Source organism: Tauraco erythrolophus, chromosome 1 (genome assembly GCF_009769465.1).
Source record: "Tauraco erythrolophus isolate bTauEry1 chromosome 1, bTauEry1.pri, whole genome shotgun sequence".
In the NCBI taxonomy this organism is placed as follows: Eukaryota; Metazoa; Chordata; class Aves; order Musophagiformes; family Musophagidae; genus Tauraco; species Tauraco erythrolophus.
Window position 1 is genome coordinate 1771468 of NC_141465.1, and position 11573 is coordinate 1783040.

The 11573-nt window shown below is 51.8% G+C and overlaps 2 protein-coding genes across 2 annotated transcripts; one reads left to right on the plus strand and one right to left on the minus strand.

Moving 5' to 3' along the window:
- Nucleotides 1-2089: 2089 nt before the first annotated feature.
- Nucleotides 2090-8915, minus strand: PHB2 (prohibitin 2). Its single transcript, XM_086616731.1, has 10 exons — nucleotides 8789-8915; nucleotides 8217-8301; nucleotides 8051-8130; nucleotides 7774-7958; nucleotides 5586-5715; nucleotides 4844-4947; nucleotides 4336-4413; nucleotides 3701-3777; nucleotides 3456-3461; nucleotides 2090-2664 (listed from the first exon to the last, which is right to left on the minus strand). Exons 1-10 carry the CDS (start codon nucleotides 8913-8915, stop codon nucleotides 2631-2633), a joined length of 906 nt encoding a protein of 301 aa, XP_086472857.1. The 3' UTR covers nucleotides 2090-2630.
- Nucleotides 8916-9115: 200 nt separating this feature from the next.
- Nucleotides 9116-11506, plus strand: EMG1 (EMG1 N1-specific pseudouridine methyltransferase). The gene is made up of 6 exons (XM_086613296.1): nucleotides 9116-9247; nucleotides 9346-9447; nucleotides 9722-9863; nucleotides 10249-10307; nucleotides 10469-10618; nucleotides 11186-11506. The coding sequence occupies exons 1-6, from the start codon at nucleotides 9116-9118 to the stop codon at nucleotides 11297-11299; spliced, it is 699 nt and encodes a 232-aa protein (XP_086469422.1). The 3' UTR covers nucleotides 11300-11506.
- The last annotated feature ends 67 nt before the right edge of the window (nucleotides 11507-11573 follow it).

The following is an 11573-nucleotide window of genomic DNA, read 5'->3' on the forward strand; positions in this document are numbered from 1 at the left end:
CACAGACACTTGGCTGGGACAAACTCAGGCGCAGGCTTTTGCACTTAAATTTTGGAAAAGTGGTCCTCATGCCTCCAAATCATGAGTGTGGGTTTTTTTTTTTGTCTGTCTCATCTGTCTTTGGTTGTACCCATCCTGAGCTGGAGGGTGAAGTCCTACAGGCTGCCCAACTGCTCCTGCCTCGGGACCACCTGGTAGAAAGGAAACTTCATCTCTACAGAGAAGGTAGACCAGAGCGTGGGCACACTGGTTTCACAGATGGTGATCGGTCACCTACAAGGAGGGGCCCAGGGAGATGGCTTGTTTGGTCTGGTACAGAGGAGGCCAAGGGGTAAGCTACTCCATCCACAACTACACAGAGTGGTGGTACGAAGACGATGGTAGCGACAGATAATAAAAACCAGAGGCAACGGTCCTAAGTTGCAGCTTGGAAGGGTCAGGTTGAACGCTAAGTCTATTTTCATCGGACGGGATTCACACAGATGCTCAGAGATGCCTCTGTCCTTGCAGTTTTTCAATACTTGAATGGACAAAGCCACAGTTGATCTGACCTAGTGCTGGTAATGGTGCCACATGCGGCAGCAGCCTGGACTACAGACCTCCAGAGGTCCCTTCCCACCACTGTTTATGTAATCTTATGAATGCCAGAGAACATTCCTTAGTGCTGGAGCCTGTCCTTGGTGGTGGTGGAATGGTACTCAGCATGGTTTTTAAAGTCTTGCCAGTTAAAAGTAAGTCCCAGCCTGTGAACTGTACCCCGGAACCATTTGGGAGAACGCTGAGGGAGTTTGGATAAAACCACAGCTCAAGAGCACAGACCTGAACGTTCCTGTGGCAGTTGACCTGGACCGCAGAGAACGTGCTGGGGAACCCTTGATGTACAGGTACTGCTGAGGCTGTGGGCATTTGCTACGCAAAGAAAAACATTCTTGGGTGTCCTGGACTGGGACCTGGTTAGGCCTGATGGCACGAAGAGCTCGGTCCCACTTAGGGAGAAGCCCGAGTTAAAATTCACAGGGCGACCCAGGACCCCGACCAAGAACGCTCGGCAATGTGGGACGGGGAATTTTGTCTGGTCTGAGCCACGTCGAGGCCCTGCGTGGGAAGATGATGGCGTTGAGGGACTCGCACAACCAGTGCCCTTCCCAACAATTTAAAAGTCCACACCCTGCTTTGGTGTGGGGACCCTAAGCCTGGGCTCTCTCCTCTCCATTAGAGCACAAATCCAGGTCAGAGAAGGGGTAGAAGAGAGAAGGCGTGCTCTAAACGCCGTTCCACGTAGCTTCTAATAGCTTGTAAGCACCAACCATATGAAATTTAACAAGGACCAATGCCAGATGCTGCCCCTGGAATGGTGTAATCCTGGATATACGTATAGACCAGGGCACAAGAGGCTGGAGCGCAGCCCTGCAGAAAGGGAGCTGAGTATTTTGGTTGGTGGTGAGCTCCATGAGTCACCAATGTGCCCTGGCAGACCAAATGGCCAACATTACCCTGGGGTGCATCAGGCACAGCATAGCCAACTGGCCAAAAGAAGCGATGGTCCCACTGTACTCAGCCTCACCTCCAGTAGCCTCACCTCCAACTTTTAAGCTGCCCTGCAGGCAGTGAGGAGTTGGGCTCAATGATCCTTGTGGGTCCCTTCCAACTCGGGATATTCTATGATTCCATGAAATCTCCAAGTCTTAAATCAAGTAGAGAGCAGCCCAGTGAGACAGGGAAGAAGCTCGCCCCTGAAGCAGACAAGATTTTTGCCTCTGAAATCCAAGCACAGAAGAGTTTAGTCAGTGGAAGAAGATTTCTCTTACACTTTTGGTCAGGAAAAAAAACCAAGGTGCAACAAACATGCTGCTGTGACATGGACAAGCAGCTAAACCTACGCTCACCTCTAGCATCCATAGGCAGCCAAGAAACTGGCCTTCATCACCCGTGAAGCTGTACGAGCACCCACACCAGCTCATCCCTTATTTCCCTTGCTCCTTCCCCCTCCCCACCCTGATTCTGTTTTCAACCAAATAAAAGCCCTGTTCCCCCTCCCCCTGCGGAAAAGAACCTCTTTTCCCAGCAGTAAGCACCCTTAGACACAGAATAAATTTGGGGGATTTTAATTTTTACAAATGTTTGAAAGAATCACTGAGCAGACAGTGACACAAATAGATATTCCAGCAGTGACGGGCACCCAATGAATGACATTTTCCTGAATTCAGTCTCAGGTTCTCTTGAGATCAAGAGTGAAAGAGAAACAAAATTTACTAGAAAAAAGCCTGGTGCTGATGGCAGCAGAACTCCCTCGCTTGGCCAAAAATAAAACCTCTGATTTTACTCTACAGAAATCCAAAAATTAATGAAGATTAGAGGTGAATTACTATATCCACAGGGGCTAATAGGAGTAAGCACCCTTGCCCCCTCCCCCAGTTTGAATTGGTGGGGTGAGGAAGAGATTACAGCTGCCCAGTGGCAGAGCCCACCCCATAACTGGATCACCACAGATGGAGCAGGGGCATGGGAACCATATCTGGCTACTGGAATAACAAAGTGAGGGCGAACACCGGTAGTGGAGGGAGTTCAAAGCTCCTCACTGGTATCTTCTGCTGGTCAGCGGCACTGGTTCTAGGAGGCTTTTGTTTCTTTCATTTCTTCCCTTGTTTGAGGAGGAGACTGTCACTGAAAGGGAGGCAGAAGTGAACCATTAGTCCAGAACACACAAGCAAAGCTGAACCAGACCCTCGCTGCAGACGTGGGGGTGTGGGGTGTCCAGACCCAAGGGATCTGGACTTCAAGTCCTCCCTAGTAGGTACTTTTCTCAAAACCCCTTAAGCCTTCTGGGATGAGTAAGACAGAGTCTGGTCAGAGCTAAGGGAGAAGAATCTTACAACCAGAGATCCCACAGAAAAGAAACCAGCTCTGGCTTCCTTTCTTGATTCTAAGAAATCTCAGCTTTTAGCACTGCCTTGTCCAGTAAACACTGGTCACATGAGGCAAAGCAACCAAACTCCTGCCAGTTCTGAAAGCAAGGAACGGGGCTTTCTAGCATGGGCTGGAAAGCTTTTGGAGCATCTTTCCTAGAGATCATTACCCCAAAGCAACACAAATTGCTACAACCACCTTAACTGCCCTCTTATAGCCCTCTTTGCCGTTAAGGAAGGATGCCCTGAATGCACAAGGCAGATCAGAGGATGCTCCTCAGTTACTCCTGCCTCCCCCATGCCAGGTTCCTTACAGGACACACACAGAGCTCCCATTACTGAGCATCTCCTACTTGATGTACGTGTTTGCGTGGCCCCTGCGAGGAAGGGCTTCAAGCTTCACATCACAAACGGGAACGGAGGTAGAGATGGCATGAACTTCCTGTGGCCAGAAAAGCCCAAGCCAGGAACGTCTCAGGCACCAGGCAAACACCAACACCCTTGTTCCAAGGACCAACAAAAGGACCAAAATGAAGTCCGGCGCCTTACCTTCCTCTGTGAGTCGGGAGATGCAGTAAGGGGAAAAAAAAAAGGAAGAAAAACAAGAGTAAATTAATTAGATTTAACAAAAACATCGATTTTTCACAGTAAGACAGACTGCTCCCTACTTGGCTGTGTCATTTGACATTAGGCTCCTGTCAGAGAAGAGATTCTGAGGGAGCTCCAGAAAAAGGATCAGCTTCACAGGGAGAGCCCAGGTAAAGCCACCCCCGAGAGCCACCTGGCCCCTTTACCTGGTGAATCCCTCGTCCTGCAGGTTCAGCACCAAGTTATCTGCTGTGAGATACACACGGTTTTGTGAGGCAGCAATCTGGAAAAGAAATCCATTACAGGGATGGCCCAAAGGAGAAGAGCACGGATGCCCATGGAGGAACAGCACTAATAAAGACTCTACCCCCCCTCCTCCAGATGCAGCACTTGCTTGTGTTCACTTAAAATCTCAGTTCAATCAAGGCAATTCCCCAAAACAACTCCATAACTTCCTGACTTGCCATCCCAGGGCCATCAGACCTTCTAAAAGAAGCGCTCACGCCGTCTCTCTGTCCGAGAGACCTTTGATCCCACGCTTATCTGTCCCCTTTTCTCAGCCTGCAGAAAACCAGGAGCTTTTGGTGGCTGCAGCTGGGTGCGGGTGATGGAATCTGATGTGGATCTGGCCTTGTGACACGCAGGGCACGGTCTCCTAACCTCGTATCTACCTGCAGCTCGCTGCAAGCCAAACCTTAAGCTCTGTTTGAGCAGAGAAGGACTGGGCAGGAACAAAGACCAGGACAGGGCAGGTCACATTCGCCTTAAATTCATCACGTGGCCACTGGGCTGGGAGGACAGCACGAGGACCGCAGAAGGACAAAGGTGGTTCAAAGCTCACCGTTTTTGAGATGTTTTGAGCAGCTCGGATCTTCCGTAGCTTGATGTAGCCTGGATTCCTGCTGAGAGCTTCACCGAGGTACAGCGGAGCAGAAGTTAGGGAAAAACCTGCTAACAGAAGCTGCCTACCCTCAAGGAACAATTCCTAAGCCATGGCATCTAACATCTTAGGGGGGAAAAAAAGGCAATCTCCATCCCAGTAACTTGGGCCTTCAGGCAGGAATATTTTTACTTCCCCAAACCAAGAACAACATCATGGATTATGGTCACACACGGCCAATAAAAGTTAAACCTTACAATAAGGAGTAAAGGCTCACAGCCTCCTCTGCTCCGACCTGTAATCTCACTCCAGCCAATTGTAGGGGAAAACAAAAAACCCCACAAATGACAGTGACCTATCTGAAGCTATCATCTTGTAACAGTCTCCCAAACGTGAGCCCACTGTGACAGATTCTCAGGACTGTCAAGCTCACAAGCCACATCCCACAAAATTTCCCAAAGCAGGATATCATCTTGGCAGCTGTAGCTTCCCCTTCAGCCTGAACAATCTTCTGCTTCTGCTCCTGCTTGGCCTTCTCCACCAGGAACTGTGCGCGCTGTGCCTCTTGCTGGGCTGCAGAGGAAAACAGCCAAAAGCATTGGAAGCAGATCCCATTTTCTGAGCTCTCCACCAGAAGCCTACAGCTGAGGCCCAGGGGCTCCGCTTCCCAAAGAACTGATGGCATTCTGGGGCCATACCCACAAATAAGAAATTTTTCCAAGTGTACTCCTCTTTTTCTTAAATAAAACCAAAGCATCCAGACCCTCTAAACATAATCCCCATAGTAAGTGAAAGAGCCCACCTGAGGAGGAACTCTACAGCCTTGGGAACTCAGTCCCACTGATGGTCTATCCCATTATAGAATCATAGAATGGTTTGGGTTGGAAGGAACCTCAAAGATCATCCAGTTCCAACCCCCCTGCCATGGGCAGGGACACCCTCCACTACACCAGGTTGCCCAAAGCCTCATCCAACCTGGCATGGAACACCTCCAGGGATGGGGCATCCACAACTTCTCTGGGCAACTTCTTCTTCTTCATTAGCTATGTTCCCAAGTTTTCTGATAATACCTGGGCAACAACCTACTGAGCTCCATTATTAAGGAGAGATTTTAACTGCATCAGTGCAAGAGCAGTGACACGCTAGCCCAAATTCTGCTTCCTTCTTTAATAATTCAATGGAAAGACTTTCCAGGAATAAACTGGACTCACCCACTTGCTTAGCCTCCACAGCTGCTGTGTATTCCCGACTGAAACTAAGCTCCGTGATAGCCACATCATCCAGGATGAGGCTGAAATCCTTGGCTCGCTCCGTCAGTTCTCGCCTGATGAGCAGAGACACCTGAAACACAAACACAGCAACAAAAAGAGCACTGAACACAGGCTGTTTCTGCCTTCCCACGCACACAAAAATACTCTAAATAAAAATACTCGGCTCTAAATAATTTTCAAAAACATTATTTTTGCATTTTCAAAACCATATTACAGCTTATTTATGGTTATTACTTAACTATACCATACAATTAATAGAGCAAAAATCAAAGAACTTGAAAGTTATTTTGCTTTCACACCTTATCACACCTAATTCCACAGCTCCTACGTGTTTTGCCAGTAAGTATTTCCTTCTCCATCTGGAATTTGCCACTCTTTGCAGTTTGACTGCCTGCTCGTATTTGTGTTCAGCTTAAGAAAATAAAAATTACTACGCCCCACCGCTACGCACTGCAGGCGCACTACGTCTCTTAATTACTGTAGCTATTCCTTTTTTTTTTAGTGTCTTTGCATGAGCGTTTTTTCGTAGATATTTTCATTTATTCTACTCATTTCAGAGTTAACTTTAACTTGCCAGTATCTTTTCCAGGCAGGCTGACAAGTCCTGCACGGAATATTGACTTAAACAGAAATTATTGCTGAAGTACCACATCCTTGACCAGTCCAGCATTTGATTTTACTTTTATTGCAGCTGTTTCGGAGCAGAAATCTAAAATGATGCCAGAACCCTTTACTGAGTGAACTGCAAGCACAAAATTACGTAAAGCCACCTCATTTTCTTCTGATTATCAACTGCTTCCATATGCACCACTTCAGGGTATGGAATACCAGATAAATACACGACAAGGCGGCAAATTCAAGTCAGTTTGTTCCAAAATTTCAGAGATAGGTAACTCTTCTTTGCTTCCCATAAACCTACATCCCTTGCAGACGTCGTTTCTCTGCTGTCACACCCTCCCTTTCCACAAGATCCTGAACAAATCCCTTCGGCGCGCACCACGTGGCGTAGCACAAAACCCTGGAAGTCCCTGTTATGGATCAGTTCTCACAACAGGACCCAGGTGCTCAGCTCTACTCTTGGCTTTTTTATCATGGATCATCAATGAGTTAGGAAACACTTTGCATTTCATCTTTCTAACACCTTATTCTCTTCAGCAGGATCTCCTCTAAAGCCTTTTAAAAGAAGCACCAACTTCTCTCTCCCTCAAGCGGCGAGAGGTGACGGACACCCCCAGAATCCCTGGCAATCAAACGATCCGAGCACAGAATTTCAGGTATAGGCTTTTTTAAGCTAAATATTTCTATTGTTTTGCAACACCCTCCCCGATCACCCTCTAATCTTTTTCTAAACAGAAATATTTGCTGCCCTTCTGCATCCATCGCTGAAAGTTTATTGTTTTGTTAACTGCTCAACCGCTTCGCTTTTTACATCCTCTAAAACTGTTTAATTTGCTGACAGCTCTTCTGAGACCCACCAAGGGCCAGGTAATAATTTTTTTTAAAGCCAGTCGTACTGTTGCCTGTGGGCTATGATATAAACCAGCTCTCACTCCCCACTGTTATGTTACGGTGCAGTTTTGCACTCTATGTATCAATGAATCCATTTTTTTGTCTTAGAAACCAGTTACCGTTTGTACCCGTATTGGAATCAAACTGTAAGTGGGACACAGTTCCATGCCCTTTCTGTTTGGATGCACCATCTACCAGCCTAATATATTTCTCCTTCATCTGTTAAAACATTCCCCATTTCATAGAATCATGGAATGGTTTGGGTTGGAAGGGACCTCAAAGATCATCCAGTTCCAACCCCCCTGCCATGGGCAGGGACACCCTCCACTACACCAGATTGCCCAAAGCCTCATCCAACCTGGCCTTGAATGCTTCCAGGGATGGGGCAGCCACAGCTTCTCTGGGCAACCTGTGCCAGTGCCTCACCACCCTCAAAAGGAAGAATTTCTTCCTTATATCTCATCGAAACCTCCCCTCTTTCAGTTTAAAGCCATTGCCCTGTGTCCTAACACTCCACACCCTTGTCCAAAGCCCCTCTCCAGCTTTCCTGTAGGCCCCCCACCCGCAGTTCAGCTGCATCTTTGCAATCCGAGCGCGGTTCTCCCGCAGCAGAGCTCACCTGGGCTCTCTGGGTGATGAGCTGCGAGGCGTTGAACTTGGCCACCACGCTCTTCAGCACTTCGTTGACGATGGACGGCAGGACTCGCTCCTCGTAGTCCAGCCCCAGGCGCTGGTACATACTGGGCAGCTCCGCGGCGTTGGGGCGCGTGAGGACGCGCAGCGAGATGTTCACCATCTGCAAGTCTGAAGGGGAGATAAAGGACCCGGGGGGGGTGGGGGTCAGCGCCGTGTGCGGACCCCCGCTCCCTCCCGCGGCTGCGTGCTGCCGCTCTCACCTTTGGAGCCAGTGGGAGAGGAGATTTTCCGCGGGCGGGCTCGGATGTCGTAGATGATGGGATACTGGAACCAGGGGATCCTGCGAGGAGCGGGAGGCGTTAGGCGGGGAGCGGAGGAGGAGAGCGCGGCCGGGGCCGGGCTCGGGGTGGGGGGGCTGCGCCCTACCTGAAGTGCAGCCCCTCGGCGAGGATGGTGTCCTGCTGCACGCCGCCGATGCGGTTGAAGAAGATGGCCCGCTGGCCGCCTTCCACTGCGGGGAGAAGGGGCGCGGTCAGCGCGGGGGCATCGGGGGACCGGGGGAACCGGGAGATCGGGGGGACCGGGGGGGATCGGGGAGACCACGGGAGACCGGGGGCGCGGTCAGCGCGGCGGAACCGGGGGCACCGGGAGATCGAGGACGCGGGGGGACCGGGGGCATCGGGGGGGACCGGAGGCGCGGTCAGCGCGGCGGCGCTGGGGAACCGGGGGGGGACCGGGGGCACCGGGGGGGAGCGGGATGGCAGTCGGCGCGGCGGCAGGAGAAAACCGGGGGCGCGGGGGGATCGGGGGCACCGGGAGATCGAGGGCACCGGGGGGGGGGGGGTCCGGGGGAGCGGTCAGCGCGGCGGCGCGGGGGAACCAGGGGCGCGGGGGGACGGGGGGCACCGGGAGATCGGGGGCACTGGGGGATCGGGGGCGCGGTCAACGCGGCGGCGCGGGGGAACCGGGGACGGGGGGCGGGGGGGGACACGACTCACCGATGAAGACGGACTCACGGACGCCGTAGGCCACAGCACCGGCGCCCAGCAGCAGCTTGAGCGCGGTGCCGACGCCGCGGGGCCCGGCCGGCAGCCGCCCCGCCAGGTCCTTCAGGTTCTGCGCCATGGCCGCGCCGCGCCGCGCTGCGCTCCGCGCCGGGAAGGACACCGGAAAGATGCCGCCGCTAAGACGCTCCGGTGGGAAACCTTGGCGCGGGAGGGAACGCCGCCCCGTCCCGCCCCGACGCCGCTCTCCGGAAGCGGGTCCGGCCGGAGCGAGATCCCGGGCGCGCCCCCGTGACGGGGGCCCGGGGCCGCGGTAGCGAAATGGCGTCGCCCGCGCGGCCACGTGAGGAGGAGGAGGAGGTGGATGAAGAGGTTTCGCTGCGGACGAAGCGGCCCCGCAGGCAGAGGCGGCTCTTGGTGGTGCTGGAGGGGGCGAGTCTGGAGACCGTGAAGGTGCGGGCGGAGAGCGGCGGCGCCGCGTCGGGCCGGGGGGGGTCGGGCCGTCCCGTCCCGTCGGCGCCCGGACCCACCCGTCCGTTCTCTGGCCGTAGGTGGGGAAGACGTTCGAGCTCCTCAACTGCGACAAGCACAAGGCGCTGCTGCTGCGGAGCGGCCGGGACCCCGGCGAGGTGCGGCCCGACATCGCCCACCAGGTACCGATGGGGCGGGGGGGGCGAGGGTCCGCTCGTGGAACGGGGGCGAGTGTGGATTTTACGCGCTAAGCGGTTCGGAAGTTTAGGAATTCTCTTTTATTTGGATACGGGGTTGCCTTCTGGCAGCGTTACAGCAGAGCTGGCGCGGCCATGAGCTCCTTTTTGTGTCAACACCAGCGCCTGCCGCATTCCCGGGGTGTATCCCTCGCTTTTTCCAAGAATCCTCTCCCTTCCACCTTTTTGATTTCCACTGCTGCTTGTTTTCCTGTTTCAGAGTCTCCTGATGCTCATGGACAGCCCGCTGAACCGGGCTGGTCTCCTGCAGGTTTATATCCACACCCAGAAGAATGTTCTAATCGAAGTCAATCCTCAAACTAGGATCCCAAGAACTTTCGATCGATTCTGTGGTCTCATGGGTGAGCGATTCGAACTTTATACCAGCCACAGAATGATGCAGGAAGGTGGTGAAAGAGTGAAAGAATTTTGGGAAGAGTGAAAAAGCTGCACCAACCTTAAAAAAATGTGAAAGTGAGAAAAGAGCAGAGAAATGAAAGTGTCTTTTTTGTGAATTCCAGGGTGCACAGTCCAACTCTGCATTCCTTAGTGCGGTGGAGAGTGCCTGCACGAGGCTGCTAGCAGCAAAATAACTTGAGTGGTACTTTTTAGGACCACTATAGAAGACGCTGGGAACTCTTAAATTAAAATACTTTTTTTGTCTACTTCAGCTCCACTCACTAGTTAGAGGATAGGATTCCTCTGGCAGAAGAACAGACAGATTAACTAATTTTCTTCTCTTGTCAGTTCAGTTGCTGCATAAACTCAGCGTTCGAGCAGCTGATGGGCCTCAGAAATTGTTGAAGGTAAATGATCTTGGACTATTCGCAGGAAATGTTGCAACATTCCTCCTTTGCAGTATGTAGGAATGATTTTTTTTTTTTTCTTTTTTGACAAACCACGGCCACATAGCCGTGTGGTGGGGTCTCTTACCTCTACATCCCTATTAACTTCCTGCTTTCTGTAGGTGATTAAAAATCCCGTCAGCGATCATCTCCCTGTGGGCTGTATGAAGATAGGTACCTCTTTTGCAGTTCCAAAGGTCTCAGATCTGCGTGAACTGGTTCCTGCAGCGGAGCCAGTTGCCGTTGTCGTGGGAGCTTTTGCCCACGGTTCGGTAAGTGCACGTATCCCTCACCTGGAGTTGTAAAAATCTTTTTATCAGCAGAGATTTCAGTGTGGGGGTTTTTTTCTCCTGCTCTTTTTTGCTTGGTTGCCCCTGGCCCACCTCCCCTTCCCCGGCCCCCCCAGGTAGGCTTGTCAAAAAAAGGCCCAATGCTGCAACACTTGGGACTTTTCTCCCTCCTGCGAGGGGGCACTAGTAGGGGCTGGCAGTTGTCCTGCCACGTTTTATCGTGGCTATGTTCAACCTTGGAGAAACGCTGTGCCTCTCCAACCAACGGAGATAGATGGGACTAAGTGAAAACACTTGAGAGTTGTAGAACACTGGAACAGGTTGCCCAGAGAGGTGGTGGATGCTCCATCCCTGGAGACGTTCAAGGCCAGGTTGGACGAGGCCCTGAGCAACCTGATCTAGTTGGAGATATCCCTGTTCCTTGCAGGGGGGTTGGACTAGATGACCTTTGAAGGTCCCTTCCAGCCCTAACCATTCTCTGATTCTATGAAAACTTGCAGCTTGTGTTTTTTGTGGGTTTTTTTTTTTTTTTTCTCTCTCTTCCTCTAGGTCAACGTTGACTACACAGAAAAGATGGTCTCCATCAGCAACTATCCCCTCTCTGCTGCCCTGACATGTGCTAAAATTACTACTGCCTTTGAGGAAGTGTGGGGAGTAGTATGAGCTGCTGCTACTGCTCTCAAGGTGGACTCCTGTGCAGTGACTCCCTGTTCTGGAGAGGCTCTTTTACCTAGGTGTGGACCTGGTGCAACTTTGGGCTCCTGGAAGGGAGAAGGCTTTGATTTCATCCTTGTAGCTTCTGGAGCAATGAGACTTTTAAAACGGACTGCTCCACTGACCTTTTTACCTCCTATTAAAGGTCACTTTTGATAAGGGTGCTTGTGTATTTTACTTTCTCATGTGGAATACGTGGGCAGGCTTGATCCCTTTATAGCAG